Source organism: Lynx rufus, unplaced genomic scaffold (assembly GCF_022079265.1).
Source record: "Lynx rufus isolate CCGP_SWC_20201006 ecotype Redwood Valley unplaced genomic scaffold, mLynRuf1.p SCAF_1, whole genome shotgun sequence".
Lineage (NCBI taxonomy): Eukaryota > Metazoa > Chordata > Mammalia > Carnivora > Felidae > Lynx > Lynx rufus.
In genome coordinates, this window is record NW_025814823.1 from 91275819 (window position 1) to 91300581 (window position 24763).

Here is a 24763-nt window from a genome sequence, read left to right on the forward strand (position 1 = left end):
AAATAACTAGAAGAATAAAGGAGCAAGAGAACAGGGTTTTTTTTTTTTTTTCCTTTCTCTTTTTTAATGAAAACCATGCAGAACATTTGACAACAGTTTTGCAAAAGGCAAATTCCAGAGACTGAGGTAGTTTGCAGTTTGTTTTTTACCTATTATTTGGTCTACATGTGCATATATTTTAAGATCAATTATCTTTTGCTACTGGCTCATACAGTGGATGTCTTTGAGAAACCCAGAATTCCTACCCCCAGATTTTTCTCATGTTTACCTATCACATATAGTGTATAATGCTCTATAAAGAGATAGAAAAATCCCCATCTTTTATCTTACAAGTGGTTAAAATCAGTATTTGCAACTGTGATTTACTTGTCTTGGGATATTTTCAAAAGTTACAGAAAGGTACAAAAGTTTTCCATATACTCATTACATACTCAAAGCTTTTTATCCTTAGAATTTAATATCTGATGAAAACAAAATTAAAATAGATATGTTTTCTCATGTCATTACATTTATTAAATCAATCTCAAATATGTATCTTGTGATGAGCTTTGGTTTAAGGCTTGCACACATGCAAATCTACTTTCAAGGAATCTTCTTCAATGTGGATTTTGTAATGATTAGTAAGAGATGACCTCTGGCTGAAAAGTTTCCCACATGTATTACATTCATAGGGTTTCTCTCCAGTATGAATTCTTTGATGGGCAATAAGTGATGAGCTCTGTCTGAAAGTTTTCCCACATGTGTTACACTCAAAGGGTTTTTCTCCTGTATGAATCCTCTGATGTTGAATAAGAGCTGCACTTTGGCCAAAAGATATCCCACATTCCAGACATCGATATGGTTTCTCTCCTGTGTGAATTCTCTGGTGGTTACTAAGGGATGAGTTACACCTGAATGTTTTCCCACACTCGTTGCATTTATAGGGTCTTTCTCCAGTGTGCATTCTCTGATGTTGAATGAGGGCTGAACTCTGCCTGAAGGCTTTCCCACACACTTTACATTTACACGGTTTCTCTCCAGTGTGAATTCTTTCATGGATGATCAGCGTCGAGTGGGAACTTAAGGCTTTACCACATTCATTACAATTGTACAGTTTCTCACCAGTATGAATAATTCGGTGTCTGTTCAGTCGGGAAATCGAAGTAAAACCTTTTCCACATTCGTTACATCGATAGGGCTTTTCTCCAGTGTGAATTCTTTCATGCTGAATAAGAGATGCGCTCTGACTGAAGGCTCTCCCGCATTCACTACACTTAAAAGGTTTCTCTCCTGTGTGAATCCTCTGATGATAACGAAGGGATGAACTACACTTGAAGGTGTTGCCACATTCATTGCATAAATAGGACTTCTTTCTGAGGTGAATTCTCTGACATCCAGGAAGGCCGGATGCCTTCCTACCCGGATTATATTTATGGGGATTTTCTCGAGCGTGGATTTTTTGATGTATAAAAAGGCCAGATCTCCTGCTGAAGGATTTACCACATTCTTTACACCTATAGGATTTCTCCACAGTATGGATTCTAAGGTGTTTACAAAGGGACGCACTATGGCTGAAAGCTTTCCCACATTCTTTACAGATATAGGGTTTCTCTCCAGTATGAGTTCTTTGATGTTGAATGAGAGCTGAACTTTGGCTAAAGGCTTTCAAACATTCTTTACATTTAAATAATTTCTCTCCAGTGTGGTTTTTCTGATGTTTACGAAGGGATGAATTGTGAATGAAGGCTTTTTCACATATATTACATTTATAGCGTTTCTCTGCTATCTTGATTTTTGGTTGGTTAAGTAAATTTGAATTCTGCTTGAAGCTATTTCTTTGTATTTCATATTTTGAGGGTGTTTTTTCTCTAGCGACCCTCTGTTGCTTCACAAAGACTGATCTCAGGCTGAAATTTTGGCCAAAGTCAGTATTTTTATGGCTTCTTTCTACAGTGAGGAGTTTTGTATGGGTGATTGAAATTATTTGTAAACTTTCATTTTTGTCCTTTTGTTTCTTTAATCTGTCTTCATATACACAGGATTTTTCTGATATGAAATTCCAGGGTTCATCCCTTTTGAGTCTTTTCCTTATTAGCTCCTGAAATAATGAATCTTGAGTTTGAGTTGACTTTGTAGTTTTAGGACTGCTCTTATATCCTGGAAAAAAAAATGCTTATGATTCACATGACTGGCTGAAACTTAATGTGTACAAAGAATAAATGTTAATGATACCTAAATAAGGGCTTGCTTTCTGGCTTCCTAGCAAGAGAAAAAAATAAATAATAATGGATGATGGCAAAGGACAAGGGTGACTAAAAAAATCAAAGAAGCTCATTTAAGGAAGCTGAGAGGTGGGGCGCCTGGGTGGCTCAGTCGCTTAAGCATCCAAATTCGGCTCAGGTCATGATCTCATGGTTCGTGGGTTCAAGCCCCGTGTCGGGCTCTGTGCTGACAGCTCAGAGCCTGGAGCCTGCTTCAGATTCTGTGTCTCCCTCTCTCTCTGCCCCTCCCATGCTCACGCTCTGTCTCTGTCTCTCTCTCTCTCTCTCTCAAAAATAAATGAACATTATAAAAAAAAAAAAAGTAAGGTGAGAGTGTACAAGTGACCAGGAGAATGAATGGAGAGGCAGGATTGGAGGATTAGGACATGCGGTCTGGCATCCAAAGCCTATGACAGACTTATACATTATTTCCATGACATTGTTCTCATTAATGCAATTATTTCTACTGCTAAATGTCATCCCTCCAAACTTTTCTGTAGCCTTCAGACTCAGTTCCAGCATTAACTCCTCTGTGTACCCTGTGTACCCTGTGTGCCGCGGGCACTGGGTTCACTGGAGGCTCCAGTGCCACGGGCACTGGGTTCGCTGGAGGCTCCAGTACCCTTTCACAATCCATTCCCTTTATTATACCACTTACTGCGGTATATATTTTAATTTATATACCTAAGGGAGAAAATTATGAGCATATTCAGAGACAATGAGAAAGCCTTCAAAAAAAGTCAATAGTAAAAACATTGAAGAAAATAAGAATTTAGGGATACTTTCTCAACATGCTAAAATACATATATTTTACTCCTAAAACCAGTATCTTTTTAAAAAAATATTTAATGTTTATTTATTTTTGAGACAGAGACACACAGAGTGCAAGTGGGAGAGGGACAGAGAGAGAGGGAGACATAGAATATGAAGCAGACTCCAGGCTCTGAGCTCTCAGCACAGAGCCTGAAGCAGAGCTCAAACTCACGAATAGTGAGATTATGACCTGAGCCGAAGTCAGACGCTTAACTGACTGAGCCACCCAGGCGCCCCTACCAGTATCTTATTTAATGAAGAAACACATTTCCACTGTGATCAAGAACAAGACAAGGATGCCCATTATTTTCACTTTATTGTATTCACTTAATTGTATTGTATTGTATTGTATTGTATTGTATTGTATTGTATTGTGTTGTGTTGTATTGTATTAATACAGTTACATAAGAAAAATCAGATGCACAAGGATGAGTAAAGAGGAAATAAACTAGCCCTATTTGCTGGTGATATTATACTCTATCTACTTAACTCCAGAAAACCAACAATAAAAACTTGGTCAGTGATGTAGCAGGATAGAAAATTAACATGCTACAGACAATAACGTTCACTGACCCTAACAAAGGATTAGAGGAATTAATTTACAGGAAATGTAAAAAAACTTCTATGAAGAAAATTTGAAAACAGTCTTGAATGACATTACATCTGAACGAATGGAATGACCTCTTCTATTCTTGGATGGACCAACTCATTGTTATAAAAATATAAAGATATTTTAAAGAAAATACATAAAAATATTTTAAATCCTGTGTAGAGATCAGGATTTCTCAACCTCAGCTGACATTTGGGGATAGATAATTCTTTGTTGTGGGGCTGCCCTGTGCTTTAGCACCTACCCTTTCTACCATTCCTACCTTCCCATGTTTACACTTTCCATAATAAAACTAAAAATTAACTCTTCTTCCACTTTCTGTTATTTATTGCAATAGGAGTGAATAGATTAATCTTTTTCCTCTTAAAGATCATATCTAATAAGAGACCTGCAACTTTATTTACTGTCAGCATGGAGCCCAATGTGGGGCTCAAACTCAGGAACCATAAATGAGCTCATGACCTGGGCCAAAACCAAGAGTCAGATACTTACCCAACTGAGCCACCCAGGCACCCTGAGACCTGCAATTTTAAAAGTCAGTGTTCCACACCTGAATTTAAAAATATCAATATACAAAAGACAAGATCTTAAAAAAATACTTTTACTTAAAAAACATACTTCCTAAGTAGAAAATTAGAATACTTATAGAATTATAAAACTTATCTTTAAATAGTAAATACTGAGGTGCCTGGGTAGCTCAGTTGGTTAAATATCCAACTCTTGGTTTCGACTCAGGTCATGATGTCATGGTTCGTGAGATTGAGTCCTGTGTTGGGCTCTCCACTGACAGCACAGAGCTTGCATGGGATTCTCTCTCCCTCTCTCTCTGCTCCCCCCCCCCACTCACTTTTTTCTCTCTCTCTCAAAATAAATAAATAAACTTAAAAAAATAAATAGTAAATACCAAAGCTTTCTGGATAACTGAAGACAATGGTAGCTCAGTGCAAGCAAATTATCAAAATTGCTTCCCCAAATGATAAGAAATAACTTCATAACTATGAGATTTCTATCCAAGTCTTCATCTTCAACATTACTTGAGAAAGAAGAAAGAAAATACTAAAACTTGTAAAATGTGAGTTAAAAAAGGGAAAAGTACAGGTGCTTGGCTGGCTCAGTTGGTGGCACATGTGACTCTTGATCTTGGGGTTGTGGGTTTGAGCCCCAGGTTGGGTGTAGAGGTTACTTAAAAATAAAATCTTTAAAAAAAAGAGGGAAAAGTGGACCCCTTTTCATCAAGGAAGATTACAGAGTAGGAAGCTCTAGGATTCTGCCTCCCTACCAAAACAACGAATGAACTGGCAGAATCTGACTGATGGAAGGATTTTGAAACTGTGGAATCTATTTGAAGGCTGGCAGCTTCTAAGGGAAGGCTTGATCAGGAAATTGCAATTTAATTTCAGTCAGTAGCAGCTACCCATGCCCCAGCCTCCAGCCCCATGGCAGGCAGCTGTACTGGCATTCTTTAGATGGCTTGCAGGAGCCAGGATGACAAGAACCTTGTTCTCCAATTATTGTAGATCTGGGTTCTGTCTGAGGATTATTGCTTGGGATCATGGAGGTACAGACAGAAAGGCAAGCTGCCATTGCTGCCCCACTAGCTGAAGCAGCTGCCAGGGAATTTCAGGGCTCATGTCTGTCTTCTCCCTACCCTCTCCCACTTGCATGTTACCTTTTTCCTACTTTGGGGAACCACATATTTAAGTATAAGGAAATTCAAAAGTAACTGCATACACGGGGAATTTAGAAAGTCATCATACATGCCAAGGGAAAGACAAAGGCTCAGAAAAGACATGAGAAAACCTTTAGTTTATATCTCAGGCTGGTCCATGGCACAGAGACACCTGACAAAAACAAAAAATCAGTTGTATATATGAAGATACACACACACACACACACACAGCTACCATTTTTCCCTGTTATAAAGTGATTTTCTTGAATTTATGTGGACATACTGTAGGTCAAATATTATTTTCCAAGATAACAATTATGGACTTTAAAGCTCAACATAAAATTAGTAGCTTCAAAAGTGTTGGTTGTATTCCCCAGCAACAGCACAATAGAATATTTCAATTTTGTACAAATACAGAACTCTAGGACTAGCTACAAACTTGGAAATCATTTAGCATAATATTTTCATTTCCTAAGAAAACTAGACTCAAAGATTAAGCGATTTACACAAGCTCAAATACCTAATAGTAATAAAGCTGGAAATAAAACCAATTTTTCCTAAAACTAAAATTCGGTGATATTTAAGCTGATTCTCTATCAGCTAAAAATCTAGGCTGTTCTCTAATGTTCCATGCTACTGTGACATAAAAGTATTCAGACACTACAGTAAATCATAGTCAGGAGATTCAGGCCTGGAAGAGGTTTTATCAAATAGCTAAGCTAGTCCTATCCTTGTGAAAAGGAGGAAATGTATGAGAAGGAAATCACTCTGGGAAGGGGGAGAATCTAATTCCTAGAGTTACAACGTTATAAAATTCAAATGTCCGATTTTCAACACAAACAAAACTCACAAGGCATTAAAAAAATAAGATATGACTCACTCAAAGGAACAAAATAGACAAAAAACATCTATGAGGAAGAGATGATGATGGGCATATTACACAAAAACTTTTAAACTTTAAATAGTTTTCAAGAGCTAAGGAAAGATATGGGTAAAGTCATGAAGATGATTTAAAAAATGAAAATATCGGCTCAGAGCCTGGAGCCTCTTTCCGATTCTGTGTCTCCCTCTCTCTCTGCCCCTCCCCCGTTCATGCTCTGTCTCTCTCTGTCCCAAAAATAAATAAACGTTGAAAAAAAAAATTAAAAAAAAAAAAAAGGGGCGCCTGGGTGGCGCAGTCGGTTAAGCGTCCGACTTCAGCCAGGTCACGATCTCGCGGTCCGGGAGTTCGAGCCCCGCGTCAGGCTCTGGGCTGACGGCTCAGAGCCTGGAGCCTGTTTCCGATTCTGTGTCTCCCTCTCTCTCTGCCCCTCCCCCGTTCATGCTCTGTCTCTCTCTGTCTTAAAAATAAATAAACGTTGAAAAAAAAAATGAAAAAATGAAAATATCAATTAAAAGATAGAAAACACAGAAAGAAACCAAAAAGAAATACTAGCGTCAAAGAGTACAATAACTGAAAATTTCACTAGAGAGATTCAAAATCAGATTAGAGCAGGCAGAATCCACAAGCTTGAAGATAGGTCATTAAAATTACTGAGTCTGAGGAAGAATAACAACAACAAATATTGAAGAAAGTGAACAGAGCCTAAGAGACCTGTGGGACACCCTCAGGTGGACCAAAATAGCCTTGTGGAAGTCCTGGAAAGAGAAGGAAAGGGGCAGAGAGATCATTTGAAGACAATGGCTGAAAATTTTCCAAATTTGATGTGAGATATGAATCTACAAATCTGTGAAGCTTAATGAACTCCAAAAAGGATAAACTCAAAGAGACCAACGCTGAGACACATTATCACCAAACTGTCAAAAACCCAAAGCCAAAAAGAGAATATTGAAAGCAGCAAAAGCGAAGCAAGACACATAACATACAAGGGATCTTTGATAAGATTATCAAATTTCTCATCAGACACTTTAAAGGCCAGAAAGTAGTGAGTTGATCTAGTCCAAGTGCTGAAAGAAAGGGAAAAAACTTTCAACAGAGAATTCTCCATCTGGTAAACTGCCCTTCAAAGATGATGAAGAAATTAAGATATTCCCAGGTAAACAAATGCTGAGGGGGTTTATTACTACTAGACCTGCCTTGCAAGAATTATTAAAGGGAGTCCTTCAAGTTGAAATGAAAGGATGCAAGGCAAAGTGATACAAAATGAAGATCTCTCGTAAAGGTAAATGCATGGTCAATATAATAACCAGTATTATTGTAATGTTGGCTTATAACTCTGCTTTTTATTTTCTACATGATTTAAAAGACAAATGTATTTAAAAATTAAATGTATTTATTTATTTATTTATTTTTTTTCAACGTTTTATTTATTTTTGGGACAGAGAGAGACAGAGCATGAACGGGGGAGGGGCAGAGAGAGAGGGAGACACAGAATCTGAAACAGGCCCCAGGCTCTGAGCCATCAGCCCAGAGCCCGACGCGGGGCTCGAACTCACGGACCGTGAGATCGTGACCTGGCTGAAGTCGGACGCTTAACCGACTGCGCCACCCAGGCGCCCCGAAAAAAATTAAATGTATTTAAATACAAGGCTGTGTTTTTAAGGTACACAATGCATAATGATGCAATCTGTGACAACAATAACTGAAAAGGGGATAAGGATACAGGTGTACAGAAGCAGAGATTTTGTACATTATTGTACTTAAGGTGGTATAAATTCAAATCAGAGTGTTATAAGTTTAGGATGTTAAACATAATTGCAATGTAATAAAAAATACAATATATATTTAAAAATGGGAGAATTAAAATATTTCACTACAAAAAATTAACTAAACACAAAAGGAGACAATAATGCAGGAAACCAGGGACAAAACGATATAAGGCATATAGAAAACAAACTGCAAAATGGCAGAAGTAAGTCTCTCCATATCAGTAATTACTTCAAAATACAGATATTGGCAGAATGGGGGAAAAAAAAACCCATAACCTAACTATATGCTGTCTAAAAGGCTCATTTCTTTCTTTTTCTTTTTCTTGAAGTAGAATTAACATATAGTTTCAGGTGTACAATATAATGAGTCAACAATTCTACACATTACTCAGTGCTCATAAGATAGTTGTACTCTTGATCCTCTTTATCTATTTCACCCCTCTTCCCACTCACCTCAAGCAACAGTTTGTTCTCTGTATCTCAGTTTGTTTTTTGTTTGAATAAGATTTGCTTTAGATCCAAAGAAATAAATAGGTTCAAAGTGAGAAGATGGAAAGATACTTCATATACATGGAAGTACCAAAAGAGAGCGGGAGTAGCTATAATAGTATCAGACAAAATAAAGTTTAGAAAAAAACTTACAAGAGACAGAGAAGGATAAAGTATATTCATAAAAGTTTCAATTCAGCAAGAAGATATTACAATGTAAGCATTTACATACCTAGTAACACACCTCAAAAAACATGAAGGAAAAATTAACAAAACTGAAGGGAGAAATCGTTATACAATAGTAGTTGGAGACTTCAATACCCCATATTCAATAAGGAACAGAAAAACCAGATGAAAAGAAGAAAGCAAATAAAGGACTTGAACAATACAATAAACCAACTAGATCTAATGGATACATATAAAATGTGCTATCCATCAAAAACAGAATACGCATTCTTCACAAATGCACGAGACATCCTCCAGAGTAGACCATATGTTACACCAAAAACAACTTTCAACAGATTTAAAGATACAGGTATCACACAGGTATTCAACCACAATGGGATGAAGTTAGAAATCAATAACAGAAGTAAACCTGGAAAATTCACAAATATGTGTAAATTAAACAACACCATCTTAAAGAAATGAGTTAAAGAAGAAATCACACAGGAAATTAAAAATACAGACAAATGAAAATGAAATCACAACTTATCAAAACTTATGGAATGCAGTGCTAGGAGGAAAATTTATACTATTCAGAGGAAAATCTGAATAGACAGATAACTAGTAAGATGATTGAATCAGCATTCAAAAACCTTCCAACAAAGGAAAGCCCTGCTCCAGATGGTTTCCACTGGTGAATTCTACCAAATATTAAAGAACTAACACCAATCTTTTTCAAACTCTTCCAACAAACTGAAGAGGAGGGAACCACTTTGTAACTTTTTCTATGAAGCCAGCATTGCCCTGATAATAAAGTCAAACAAAAACACTACAAGAAAGCTGAAGACCAATATTCCTTATGAATACTGACTTTTAAATCTTCAATAAAATACTAGCAAACATAATTCAGGATAATAATAAAAGGATTATACACCAGGACCAAAGGAGAGTTATCCTTGTAATGCAAGCATGGTTAACACATGAAAACCAATTAATGTAATGTATCACATTAGCAGAATGAAGGGGTAAAACCACACAATCATCTCAAGTGATGCAGAAAAAGCATTTAACAAAATTCAATACATTTTTGTGATAAAAGGGGAATGGGAATGGAAGGAAACTGGGAATGGAAGGAAACTACCCCAAGGTAATAAAGGCCACATATGAAAAACTCATCTTTTCCTCTAAGATCAGGAACGAAGCAAGGATGTCCACTGCTACCACTTCTATTCAACACAATCCTGAAGATTCCACACAAAAACTGTTAGAACTAATAAACAAATTCAGCAAAGCAGCAGTAGTAACACAAAACTCACCTGTGTTTTTATACGCTAACAATGAACAATGCAAAAGGAAAATAGACAAAATGATTTCATTTACAATAGCATCAAAAAGAATAAAATGCTGAGGAATTAACTCAAAGAAGGAGGTGACAGAATGAAAACTACAAACAATGCAGAAAGAAAGTAAAGAAGACATGAAAAGACACCAGGTGTTCATGGATTATAAGACTTACTATTAAGATAGCAATTCTACTTGAAGTGATCTACAGATTCAGTGTTATCCCTATCAAAATTCCAATGCTGTATTTTTTTTTCTGCAGAAATAGAAAAACCCATCCTAAACTTCATATGGAATCTCAAGGGACCCTGAAAAGCCAAAATCATCTTGAAAAAGAACAAAGTTGGGATATCACAACTTATTACAAAAAGTATAGTGATTTCAGAACTTATTACAAACTTATTAGTAATTTAAATAGTGTGGTACTGGCATAGACAGACATATAAACCAATAGAATAGAATACAAAATCCAGAAATAAGCCCTCACATATAGGATAAATGATTTTGACAAGAATGCCAAGACCATTCAATGAGGAAGAGACAGTCTTTTCAACAAATGGTGCTGGGAAAACTGGATATCCTCATGCAAAAAAATGAAGTTAGGCCCTTAACAACTCCACACAAAAAAGTAACTCAAAAATGGATCTATCACTTCAAGACCTAAAACTATACAATTCTTAAAAGAAAACAGGGCAAAAACTTCATGATATTAGATTTGGCAATGATTTCTGAGATAGGGCACAAATAATTGGACTTCATCAAAATTAAAGCTTTTGTGCATCAAAGAACACTATCAGCAGAATAAAAAGGTAACATACAGAACGGGGAGAAAATATTTGCCAATCTGATATTTGATAAAGGATTAATATCCAGAATATACAAAGAACTCCTACAACTCAACAGTAAAAAACAAAAAAAAAAAACAACTCAAAAATGGGCAAAGCAAGTGTCCACCAACTGATGAACAGATAAAGAGTAAGTGGCATATATATACATACAATGGATATTATTCAGCTATAAAAAAGCATGATATTTTGCCATTTGCCACAACATACATGAAGCTAGAAAGTATAATACTAAGTGAAAGAAGTCAGAGAAAGACAAATACCATATAATTTCACTCATGTATGGAATTTAAGAAACAAAACAAATGAACAAAGAAAAAAAGAGACAAACCAAAAAACAGACTTAACTGTAGAGAAAACATGGTTACCAGAGGGGAGGTGTGAGGGGGATGGGTGAAATAGGTGATGGAGATTAAAGACTATACTTACTTTTGATGAGCACTGAGTAATGTACAGAATTGTTGAATCACTATATTGTACACCTCAAACTAATACAACAAAGGATGTGAACTATACTGGAATTACAAAAAAGAAAGAAAAGAAAAACAAAATGGGCAAAGGACTTGAACAGACATTTCTCTATGGGAGATATACCAATGACCAATAAGTACATGAAAAGACACTCAACATCACTAATCAGTAAGGAAATACAAATCGAAACCACCAGATACCACCCTAAACCCATTAGTATGGCTATTATTAAAAAACAACAAACCAGAAAACAAATGTTGTCAAGGATATGGAGAAACTGGAACACGTACACATTGCTGGTGGGAATAAAAATGAAAGGGGCCATGGTGGAAAACAATACAGCAGTGCCTCAGAAAGTTAAGTGGAGAATTATTGTGTGATCCAGCAATTCCACTCCTTATGTACCCAAAATTACTGAAAGCAAGGACTGAAAGAGGTATCTGTACATCCATGTTCACAGTAGTGTTATTCATAATAGCCAAAGGTGGAAAACACTCAAATTTCTAGTGACAGATGAATGGATAAACAAAATGTGGTATATCCATATTAACAGAATATTATTCAGCCTTAAGAAGAAAAGAAGTTCTGACAGATGCTATAACATGGATTAACCTTGAAGATATTATGTGGAGTGACATAAGCCAGACACAAAATGACAAGTGTTACAGGATACTAATTCTGTAAGGTTCCTAGAATAGTCAAACACGGAGAGACAGAGAATAGAACACTGATTAGCAGGGGATGAGGAGAGAGGTGGATGGGGAATTAGTTTAGTGGGGACAATTCAGGAAGGGATTATGAAGAACTTCTGCAGCTAGATGGTGGGGATGGTTGCACAGCACCATGAATGAACTTAATGCCACCAAACTGTACATTTAAAAATGGTTAACGTGGTAAATTTTATATTTGTACCATAATAAAAAAATCATTAGGGGATGACAGAAAGTTTTGTCAACACTGGATAAATTGGAAGCTAACTACATACACAGCTGGTGGCAATGTCAAGGAGTACCAACCACTCTGGAAAATAGTGTGGCAGCACCTCAAAAGGGAACCATGTGTCCTCACCTTTTTCTTAAAGCATTTCTTTGAGAAAATTTGTATTTGTAAATCTTTCTCTATGCTTTTGATAGGATATGTATATAAATCTTGTAAAGCCTCTGTGAACATTATAACCCAAAGATGTTCTTAAGAGGCTGGGAGCTGTCTCTTTGAAAGGTAAGCATCAAGAAGGAAGCCTGGAGTTTTGCGCAGGGGAGTGAGATGACCTGATTTACCTCTTTTTTTTTTTAATTTTTTTTTTTAACGTTTATTTATTTTTGAGACAGAGAGAGACAGAGCATGAACGGGGGAGGGTCAGAGAGAGGGAGACACAGAATCTGAAACAGGCTCCAGGCTCTGAGCTGTCAGCACAGAGCCCGATGTGGGGCTCAAACTCAGGGACTGCAAGATCATGACCTGAGCCGAAGTCGGCCGCTCAACCCACTGAGCCACCCAGGTGCCCCCTGATATACCTTTTAATAGAGCATTCTGGCAGCTACAAGAACAGATGCTGGTGGCAGTAGGGAGGTGCAGAGCCATGCAGGGGTCTTGTTAGGGAGGGAAAGGAACAAGGAGAAGACTGACCTGAACATACTGGACACGGCTCCAGAGCACCTGGGCTCTGCTTTTACCTCTTAAGAGATTCACTCTTTAAACCACCACCTGCTGGGTCACTAGGCTGCTAAGGGCAGAACTTTCATGCAAATTAGAAGACCCCTGCCCCCTGCCCCCTGTGCAGGGGCAGTCCAAGCACAGCTTGGTGGGTGGAAGGCAACTCCCAGGTGGCCCCCTGGCTGACCACGTGGCCCAGGTTCAGTCCACCCTACAAGGCTTCTTGCGTTCAGATAACAAAGAGAAAATGATGGGGAAAGAAGAACATATTTTCATTGGAGGTAATTGTTTACCTAGATCATTCTTGAATTTTTAAAAATATTTATTTATTTTGAGAAAAAGCGAGCAGGGGAGGGGCAGGGAGAGGAGAGAGAGAGAGGAGAGGAGAGGAGAGGGGAGGGGAGGGGAGGGGAGGAGAGGAGAGGAGAGGAGAGGAGAGGAGAGGAGAGGAGAGGAGAGGAGAGGAGAGAGAATCCCAAGCAGGCTCCATACTCAGCAAGGAGCCCCACGTAGGGCTCGATCTCACAACCATGAGATCAGGACCTGAGCTGAAATCAGGAGCCAGTCACTCAACCACTGAACCACCCAGGTACCCCTCCCTGCATTTTTTGAATTTTAGATTTCAAGAATAGTTCCATGTTTGGGTGTAAAGCAAACTCATGATGTGTATCACCTTATTACAACTCTTCCAGAAAAGCACCACCTCAGTGATTACAGTTTAAGCTCATAGACTCAGCAGAGACACACACCCTGCGTGCCATCTCCTTCCATCTCTCAAGTTAAAGCATACATACCTGGGATGACAGTTCGTTTTTGTTTTGTTTTTCCTATTTGTGAACAGTATTGAAATAAAAGTAATTTTTTTTAAAAGAGGATATTTGGAGGCAGTTAGAGGTTCTAGGAGTCCTACCCTGGGAGCACGGGCTTTTCCATCACTGGCTGCCCAAGGGGAAGGTTTTGGTTTGGGTCTAGAGTGAACAAGCCGAGGCACTCCCATGAACACCGGCTCCCTCACCCGTGCTCGCAGGGGAGTGAGTTGCCCTCGGGAGGGGAAGCCGCTCTGAGGTCACCTCAGTCCAGACAGATGGAGCCCCCCAACACCCCAGGGGTACAGGACAGACACAGCCACATGCCCGGACTCCCAGGGTGGCCCATGTGACTTCCACCTGAGGGAAGAGAGGGGGTTCATCCCATCCAGAGACACCCACATACTGGTCAGCTGTGATGTCCTTATGTCCGTCCGACATCCACCCACAGTCTACCCTCAGGGACGTCTCCCCAGAATGGAGGAGGAGGCTGACCGGACTCCTACCCCACCACCCGGTGGCCCCAGAGCCTCTCAGGACAGCTTTGGACTCCAGTCACACTATCTATTCCCCTTAACTGAATGAATACTCACTTCACTCGGATTCATTAATGGATCAGAGGCTCCTGAGGTCAGGGCAAAGGGAGCTCTGCTCTTCCTCTGACCTTCCATGCCAGACCCGGCTCACACCCAACAGTGGGACTGAGGACCCTCCTCAACCCCACCTGGTTCCCTGATGGCCTGCATTCTCTGATCACTTCGTGGTGGCCTCTACCAGCTTCCACAGAATTTGTGTCCTTCTTCCAAATCAAAGTTAAAAAGATAGAAATACAGACAAGGGTGGTTCCCACATCAAAAACCTCAACCTATGGCAGGAAGAAGGCTCCCCTGACCTGGGGGCTGGGGAATGCGTCTGCCCATCCCACGGGACCTCTGTGGGGCCCACAGCGTGGGGGGCCGTCACTGACTCGTGTGGACCTGAGGACCCGGGACCAGTCCCCACTTCTACACCAACAGGCTCCCTGTCCGCTGCAGGCTGATCTCTGCAGGGGGTAAACCCGGGTCCGTGGCCAGGTACTTCCGACTCCTCACGCACTGTGCGTGGCTCTCGGACACAGTCCAAATCCTGTGTCCGGGCTTCCCTGGCTCAGTGGGATCTGGTCCCTGCTGCTCTCTCCCGGCTCCCATCAGCACCTGCTGGCTTCCTTTGTCTGCACAAACACACATGCCCTTTTCTGTGCCTGGACTATTTCTCTGCATCCTCAGATCCCACCTCCTCGGGAAGTCTTTGCCCACTGGGCACGCTCTGCCTGCACCTTTGCCCTCCTGCTCTACCCCCCACCCCCCACCCCACCCCTCCCGCTGAGCCATCTCCCTCCTGCTGCACCCATCCCCTCTCCTGCTGGGCCCGTCCCCTCTGGCCACAAGCTCTCACAGCACTTTGCATCTTTCCAGTGGGGGCCTGACCAGCTGTCATTCCATACCCTGTGTGCACTCAGTTCCTGAACACTTGTGCCCCCACTCGACCCTGACCTGCAGCCAGCGGGACCTGTGTCTTTCTGTCAATGTAACGTTGCCAGTGCCTAGGGTGGAGCTCACTCACCATTTATTACCGACAGGAAAGCCATGGGTGAGGGTTTGAACCCAGATGCTCCAGAAGCCGAGCACCCCCCACCCCCCCAACATTCATCAGCTATCTTTCGCACACTTCCATGACAGCAGCCTCTCCTGTTCCTTTCCTCTGATGACTTCTCAGTCTTGGCCAGATTCTTCTTTCCTAACCCACCTCGTAAATGGTGAGGTTTCCTAGTATTCTGTCCTGTACCTTGTGCCCTCACCTGGTCAGTTCAAGGTTTCAGATGCCACCTTTGTACCCATAGCTCCCTGACATCTCTTTCGAGTCCCCACAGACCTCAATCAACTGTCCACCAGCGTCTCTACTGAAGCATTCCACCCGTGCCTCAACCGAGACCCATCCCACAGCGAACTCAGCTACACCCTTAACAAAGGGACCCCTCGTCTTCCCTCCTGGAGCCCACTAGAAACATCTTGCCTACATGACTAAGTGTTACCAGAAGGTTCCACATCACGTTTTCCCTCATTTTAAATCTATTCCCCACAATGCTTCCAAGGTGACCATTCTTATTAAATTCAAATTACATAAGGACTCCATGAATGTATTCTCTGTGAAATATTCAGATTCCACATAAATAAAGCCCTCTTTCATCCTGCCCATTCTTGATCCCCACCACCGCCCCCATTCTCGATTCCATTCCAAGTGGGACTACTATTACCAGCTAAGGTGTGTCCCCTAACCTTTCTCTCTGCACTTCCACACATATTATACATACAAACAGCCACGTAATTTTCCTTAAACACAAATGGGGGCACATCACCATCATGCTCTGTGACCTGCCCGGGAGCTCTGGCCACACCAGCGTGCTCTTCTGTCTGACGTGGCGCTCCATGCCAGGGCAAGGGACTTGCCACAGCTTCTTAAGCCATGCCTTTATTGGAAGACCTCTACATTGTTTCAGATTTAGGCCAATTTTTCTAAAACACCAAGACCATATCATTCTCCTGCTTAAAATCCTTTCTTTCCATGGGACAGTCCATCTCCAAGAATCTTGTTGAAGCACATTGTAACATGGCCCCTGCTAGCTTTCTGACACCCTTTCCTTTCTCAGCTCCTTGTCTCACATGCATCCCCTGAGCCTCCATCAAAATGAATTCTTTGCCATTCTTCAAATACACTGTTTGCTGACTGAATACCTGATGTGCCGCCCTCCTCTGAGAACAGGAAAGAATAAGAGGAGATCCCGAGAGATTCACTTGGGAAGTGATTCCTGCAGAATAAGAGGAGGCTCCTGTCTGGGGCCTTAGTGTCCCCTCCCCGCCACTTCTTGAGGACAGAGAAGCTTCCCCAACCAACATCTCCAAGCCCCACCGTCACTTAGTAAACAGACTGCTGCCCAAAGCAGTTCCCGGGCTCCTCCGTCCCAGCCACTCACCTAGAGAGGGGCCTCCAGGACTTTCTTTCTCTACCTTCCAGGGATCTTCTCCTTGCTGCAACAGGGAGATCACTTTTGGTTTGGAAAACAGGAGTCCTGCTCATACACAAACAAAAAGAAAAATAAAACGAGACAAAAAAACCCAAGTCTTTGTTTTGACTCAAAGAAGCATCACAGATCTATGTAGAAAACTCAGAGGATGGTACAAAGAGATTCTGGGGGGTGCTCCCGCTGTGTCCCCATGATGTGAGGGCATGTATGAGGGAAAAGGCAAGTGACCTTTAGGACATACCTATGTAATAATTGTATGTTAGAGAAATATGATAAATATGCAGCTTTGATTCATGGAGTATCAATGGCTTTCTACAGAAGAGGGACTATGTTAGATGTACAGACTACATATTTGTGAACAGGTACCAAGTCCCCTGTTTAAAATGAGAAAACACAGGGGCGCCTGGGTAACTCAGTTGGTTAAGCATCCAACTCTTGATTTCAGCTCAGGTCATGATCTCACAGATTGTGAGTTCGAGTTCCACGTCAGGCTCTTCACTGACGCATGGAGCCTGCTTGGGATTCTCTGTGTCCCTCTCTCTCTGCCCCTCTTCCACTCGCTCTATCTCTATCTCGAAATAAATAAATAAACTGAAAAAAAAAACGTTTTTAGGTATGCCTGGGTGACTCAGGTTAAGCATCTGACTTCACGTCAGGTCATTATCTCATGGTTCTGGGGTTCAAGCCCCACACAGGGCTCTGTGCTGACAGCTCAGAGCCTGGAGCCAGTTTCAGATGCTGTGTCTCCCTTTTCTCTGCCCCTCCCCTGCTCACTTTCTCTCTCTCTCTCTCTCTCTCTCAAGAACAAATAAACATTAAAAAAAGATTCTCTTTAGTTTTTTAAAAATTTTTTTTTTTCAACGTTTATTTATTTTTGGGACAGAGAGAGACAGAGCATGAACGGGGGAGGGGCAGAGAGAGAGGGAGACACAGAATCGGAAGCAGGCTCCAGGCTCTGAGCCAACAGCCCAGAGCCCGACGCGGGGCTCGAACTCACAGACCGCGAGATCGTGACCTGAGCTGAAAGTCGGACGCTTAACCGACTGCGCCACCCAGGCGCCCCTCTTTAGTTTTTTTAAACGAGAAAACACTATCTGATTCCCCTTCAAAGGTGGATCATACAATGCTCATTGGGATGTAAAAGCGAATTGGGAAAGGCTGGTGGTGGGTTAATGAAGACAGTTGATGGATGCTGTCTGCTGTGAGCCAAGCAAACAAATCACAGAAACTCCTATAGCGGGAAAATGTTGCCTAACCAAGAGGGAACTTCTAACATAAAAGTATGTCAGTTGTCCTGTCATGGGAGAAATCCATGCCTATAAGGGGAAAAAAAGTTTTAAATAGTTATTAACAATTTGTACAGTCTTAAAGCAAAATTCAGCTAAAAGTTCCTGATGACCCATGGCTTTTATCCTGGGAAGCAGGTGTTGACTTATCCTAATTTCTGAATTTTTTTTATCTACAGAGAAAATTTCCTTACCCAATGAGACCAGGTTACTATAGTTCTCCAGCATCACGTCCTGGTACAAGTTTCTCTGAGAAGGACCCAGCTTTCTCCACTCCTCCCGCGTAAAGAGCACAGCCACATCCTCAAACGTCAGTGACACCTGTAATGACAAGCCATCCCAGCTCACCCAGGACCTCCCATCACACAGAGTAAAGAAGGTGGCAGTGGGGGGTAGATGGGCTCCCATGAAACGCTTCTGATGTTATTCTGGTTTCTGAAGGTTTCAGGTCATTTGTTTAATGAACAATCGGCCAGTGACAAATATATACTGAAGTGTTCATGAAAGCATGAATTGTTAACCAGGCCCTGTGTTAATAAACACTGTAAGGAGATGTGGGGAGGAATTAAGGACATTAGTGGGAATGTTAATTAGAATAACATTTCTGATGACAATTTGATAATAGATATTTAAAGACTTAAAATGTGTGGATCTTTTAACTTACCAATTACTATATTTGCATCACAACGAACAGTGTGCAAAAATGCACCTCCAAGGTGTTTATCATGATGTTACTGATAAAATCACTGCAGGCTTAAGTTACGTTAACTAACTTGAGACACTGTCTGGAAGCCAGAGGACAATAATAATGGAAATCTAAATAGCTATTATTTATTGAAAGCTTTCTTTGGACCAAGCTCTTCTTAAGAGATTTGTATTAACTTTTAGTGTAAATACTTATCTTTACAACAACCCTATAAAATAGGTACTATATTGCCCCCATCTTACACAAGAAAAAAAAGAAATTTGTCCAAACCAAACAGCTGGTATAGAGGAAGACTCACTCCCCCTGTGTATCGACTCTCAATACTACAATACTGCTTTACTTCTGACACCAGACATGTGTGTTTTCCACACGCCAAGCAATTGTGTGACACCAGCTAGGTGTCTTACGATTTAATTCCATTCTCATGCCATCTACCTGGAGAGAGAGCCTGATTCCACGGTTAAAGCTCAGTCCCACAAGGCTGCCTCAACTTCAGAGGCCAATCCCAAGTCCAGACGGTAACCTGTGCTTCTTACCAAATGGCTATAAATTGCACAGGTTTCCACCACTCCCCTCCTCAGGTTTAATTAACTTGCTCAAGTGGTAAATGCAGGGAAAGTGCCACAATGCAGGAAAACATTTACTTAATAGATTACTGGTTTATTCCAAAAGGATATTATTGAGAACAGACCCGGGAAAGAGGTGAAAGGTATGTGGGAAGGGTGTGGAGCTTCCACGCCCTCCCTGGATGCACCACTCTCCCCACCGACAACTGTTCACCAACCCAGAAGCTCTTCGAACCCTGTCCTTCTGGGTTTTTATGGCCGCTTCATTATGGGCACAATGAATCAAATCACTGGCCATTACATAGGCATGAATGGCCCTGGGTTGGGGTAGAGAGCCTGAAAGATCGAACCCTCTAATCAAGGTTGGTTCCCCTGATTGGATTGGATCCGATCCTTAGGGGCTTTTCAAAAGTCACCTCATTCATATCAACTTTGGCTTGGTTGAAATGACTTGTTATGAGTAACAAAACACAGCAATTTCACCTTTGCTGCTCTGAAGTTATTTCAAGAATAAAAACCAACTATTATTATTCATCATTTAGCTTCCAAACTCTTATAATCTCCTATGTGCCAGGAACAGCAATGAAGACCAAATATATATTTCATACTATGAATCACAATATCACAGCTGGTCAGAGGTAGAGGTAGAATTGCAATTTGGAGGACATCCAAGGCTCCATTCTTTTTTTTTTTTTTTCCAACGTTTATTTATTTTTGGGACAGAGAGAGACAGGGCATGAACGGGGGAGGGGCAGAGAGAGAGGGAGACACAGAATCGGAAACAGGCTCCAGGCTCTGAGCCATCAGCCCAGAGCCTGCCGCGGGGCTCGAACTCACGGACCGCGAGATCGTGACCTGGCTGAAGTCGGACGCCCAACCGACTGCGCCACCCAGGCGCCCCAAGGCTCCATTCTTAACCACTCTGCAATACTGCCTCTCAATGTCTACCTCATGAGGTTAAGAAATAAATGGGATAATCTATACAACGGAGATGGATGGTGGTGATAATCGCACAATAATGTGAATGTACTTAATACCACTGAATTATACATGCAAAAAAAGCTAAGGTGATAATGTCATGTATATTTTATTACAATAAAAAAGCTAAAATGGTAAAACAGATGCATACCTATGTACATATAAATACATACATAAACAAAACACAAAAGTGAATAGAAAAGGATTCTGATGGACATATACCAAAGGGGTGACAGCAACTATCTCTCGATGCTGCGGTAAGAGTGATTTCACTTTCTTCTTTATGTATATATTTTTTATTTCTGAAATTTAATTTTTTTTTAAAGTTTATATTTTTGAGAGAGAGAAAGAGAGTGCAAGTGAGCGTACAAGCAGGGGAGGGACACAAAATCCAAAGCAGGCTCCAGCCTCTGAGCTGTCAACACAGAGCCCAACGTGGGGCTTGAACTCACAAACTGCAAGATCATGACCTGAGCCGAAGTTGGAGTCTTAACCGACTGAGCCACCCATGTGTGCCTATTCTCTGAAATTTTAAACATGAGCATGCAATACATGCATAATAAGGTAACTTAGAAATAATATAGTTAGAAATAGTTAATACAGAAATAATCTTAGCCCTCATAAGAATTTACTATCCAACTGACAGACCAGAAGAAAACCGTGTGCAATGATTTGCTCAATGAAAGGAAACTGTGTAGCTGGACAGGCCGGTATGCCGTTTCCCAGTTCAATCCTCATTTTAGGGACGAGAACCAGAAGTTCCAGGGCAGTCAAGACCCAGGTCACATACTTTCTTAGTAGCAGAGGCAGGACAATAATTCAAGTCTGCCTTTAACCCAGCACTCGGTATATTCTCTCTCTGCTTTTAAACACCCTGTCACTGACTTTTACACACAAGCCCGTGCAGGTGACAAAAGGGTGGCAGATGAGGTTAGGGAGAATGCCACGAGGATTCACTCACACGCAGGGATGGAGAAGATTCTGGCCAAGAGAGTAACATGGCTCCAATGGAATGGAAGAGGAAAGCCTTAGAGAAAAGCAGCCGGAACATGCAATGGCAGGCCTCAGCCCAAAGATCAGACACTAGCGAGTTTCATGGGTCCGAAACACAATGTCACAGTGGAGAAGGGAGCTGGTGACACGGGAGCTGGGTCTGCCCTGAGTTCTGAGAGAGGCACCAGGGGAATGGCTGGACAGTAATGAGCATGAACCCAGAGGCCAGACACACTTGGGTTTGAAATCAGGTCACCGGGCTTCCTTGAGCCTCCATTTCCTCATATGTAAAATGGGGATGATGGGGCACCTGGGTGGCTCAGTCGGTTAAGCGTCCGACTTCAGCTTAGGTCACGATCTCGCGGTCTGTGAGTTCGAGCCCCGCGTAAGGCTCTGGGCTGATGGCTCAGAGCCTGGAGCCTGCTTCCGATTCTGTGTCTCCCTCTCTCTCTGCCCCTCCCCCGTTCATGCTCTGTCTCTCTCTGTCTCAAAAATAAATAAACGTTAAATAAAGAAATAAATAAATAAGTAAATAAATAAAATAAAATGGGTATGATAATTGCTGCGCAGGCAGGAGAGTGAGAACAAAGGCAAAGCCCTCAGGAAGTCCCCCCACGGGACATTAACTGCTACTGTCAGGTGAAGGTGAGTCATGGAAGGACCCGTATCTCCCGGGTCCTGGAAACACTGGATGGCAGTTCCCGTCTGTCAGCACTGATATTACTACTGCAGTAACATCATCAGCTCCCAGAGCTGCTACACAGTGACCATCTGCAAGGGCCTGGCCCGATCTAAACACTTTCCATGCACTTGAAGTCATGTGATCCTCTCACCTGCCCTATGAGGTAGGCATGGTTGTGATCCCCACTTTCCAGGTGTGGAAACAGGCACAGAGAGATGGAGCTATTTGTCCAAGGCCCGGAGACAACAACCAAGGAGATGGGTTCAAACCCAGCAGTCTGGCTTAAAAGCCCCACTTGTCAGCCTCTGGATACCCTGCCTCTCCACTACTGATACCCCACGAAATCCTTGCCGCTGCTTCCTGAGGCGTCATCTTTCTGCCTTCGCAGTCAAGAGACCTCTCCAACTGTGTCCCCTCCAACACGGCTATTCCTTGTTCATGCACGGGCCTCCCGGGATGGGGTCCCTCCCCCATTCTACAACATGTAGATGAAAATGGCAGGTCAAGAACAGTTTTCAAGAGAGTGCAGAAGCAAGGCACATGATCCAAAAGGTTAAGAGAGAGAAAAAAACACTGGTCTGGAAGAGCCTAGGGAAGGTATCATAAAGAAAAGTCAAAGGTAGGGAGGGAGACCAGGGCAAGCCAAGGAAGCAAGGCCAGAAAGGAACTGCCAAGTGTGCATGTTTGTTCTGTCCCCATGTGACATCTACCTGTCAAGTTAGTAATCAGACAGTATATTGTGACTGATGAATAAAAGAGTGTCTGTTAGGAAAAAAAAAGAGAAACACTGGACATGGCGGGTAGGAGGTTAGCATTCCCTACACAATCTGCCATCCACCAGGGTGGACCAACTCTTCAAAGAGAAAAGGGCTTGGGCTCCAACCCCTGGAGAAGGTTATACTGAGTAGGGAACTTCAGTTCCCAGGTGGGTAAGTAAGAAAGTCAATCAATCAATCAATCAATCAATCTGTCTCTAAGATCTGAGATGGCAATGAACTCACCCGAGGCCTTGCTTCCCTCTGTCCAATAGCCATATCTTCTTTCTGGGCTCTTCCCTTAGGATGGGTGGAGTCTCCAGAAGGCAGATCTGAAAGAAGAAAACGGGAGCCAGGAGGGAGAAGCCCCTTCTGCTTTCCAACCCCTCAGAATCACCAACTCTGAAATCCTCACACCACCTGAGAATGACCCCATGTGCCCCCAGAGAGGGAAATAAGGAGCTGTGAGCAGACAGGACCAGAGAAGTGCCGGGTCGCTCTGGCTCAGAGAAAAAGGGTGTAGGACTATCAGCAGCCGCAGCGACTCACTGAATCTCACCGCATGCCAGGGACTGCCAACACTGGTTTAGTCCAGCAGCACAGCTGCCATTGTCAGCACCCCCATTCTACAGATCAGGAAATCGAGGGTAGAGCGGGAGCACCTTGCTCCAGTTCACACAGCCAGGGAGGGTGCACCGGGATCTACACCACGCGCCTCCAGAACACCTGCCCCAACCTCGCTGCCTGCATGGGACAATTTTTCTCCACCTCAAGCTTTCCCCACCCAACTCCCCTCCTGTCAAGGAATCTCCAGATTTTTGGAGAAAACCGCTTCGGAAAGGGATGACATCAGTTTTCCTATGGCTGCTATCTGGAGAACAGGCACAGAAACCGAAAACTTCGGTTCCCGTCCAGGATCTGCCGTGGGGGGAAGCGGACAACTCACTTCTGGCGGAAAACGCATCTCTGCGCCCGCCGCCCGGAGGGCAGTGGCGCCGGTGAGGGGCGGAAACACAATTCCTCACGTTTGCTGACAGCCGGTGGCTGGGCAGGTAGCACTCTGGAAACCGGTTGGGAGGGAGCGGAGGGGTGCCTGGGCCGGTGGGGACAAGTGTCCGACCTGCCGAGGTCACGGGCACGACCGCGGGACGGCCGATGCCGGGCGGGCACATCGGGGGTGCCGGGCCCCTGGCCCGCCCACAGCTACAAAGACCCCGCTCGCGCCTCCCGGGCCTGTGCCCCGCTCCCCGGCGCCGCATCCTCCCGAGGCCCCGGTCCTCCCGCCCTCATTCCACCGACCCTCCGCCGCTCACCTCGCCAAGACCTCGGGGGCTCTGGGCACCGCGCCTCCCCGGCCGTGCGCCGCAGGCTGAGGCTCCAGCGCTGCTTCGGCGGACAGCAACCCGGGGTCGGAATCCTTCCCCTGGCGATGCCTGGGCGCTGCCTGCGCGGACCTGAGGCCCGGAGCCGCTTGCTGCTGAAGCCGGGTGTCCAGAGAGGCGGGGCAGGGGGTGAATTAGGGACGGCCGCTAAGGCCTCTGGGGAATGTAGTTCACGCGAGGACCCAAGCGTTCTGGGAAGTGTAGTTCTGCGCGATAGCCTGTCACGTGCCCAGATCCCACTTCCGGGCTCGGGGGTCACAGTCCTTGAGCTGCGAAGCTGTGTCTTCCAGTTCCACGGAACGCAAACGTAGGTTCGCCAAGGGCGGTGCCTTGAAGCTGTGCATCTGGGTAAATGATAGTAAGGCAAGTAGACAACCGCCGAGAACAAACGTATTTTCCCTTCAGTGATTCAACCGCATGGTATCTAGCACCTGCTACGTGCCAAACACCATTGGTTGGAAATCAGTTGGTGAACAAAGCAAAGATCATTGCTTTCGAGAACTTTTGGGGAAGTTGGTACAGAGCAGACAATAAGCCATGAACATAATTATATAACATTTTAGAAAATACGCGTTATGGAAAACAGCGAAAGGAAAGCAGGGTCGG

At 42.9% G+C, this 24763-nt stretch overlaps 1 protein-coding gene across 1 annotated transcript; it reads right to left on the reverse strand.

Moving 5' to 3' along the window:
* LOC124514803 (zinc finger protein 354B) lies at positions 1-24229 on the reverse strand. The gene is made up of 5 exons (XM_047083096.1): positions 24089-24229; positions 23022-23107; positions 18290-18416; positions 16759-16854; positions 1-2136 (listed from the first exon to the last, which is right to left on the reverse strand). Exons 2-5 carry the CDS (start codon positions 23052-23054, stop codon positions 554-556), a joined length of 1839 nt encoding a protein of 612 aa, XP_046939052.1. The 5' UTR covers positions 23055-23107; positions 24089-24229; the 3' UTR covers positions 1-553.
* Positions 24230-24763: the final 534 nt, after the last annotated feature.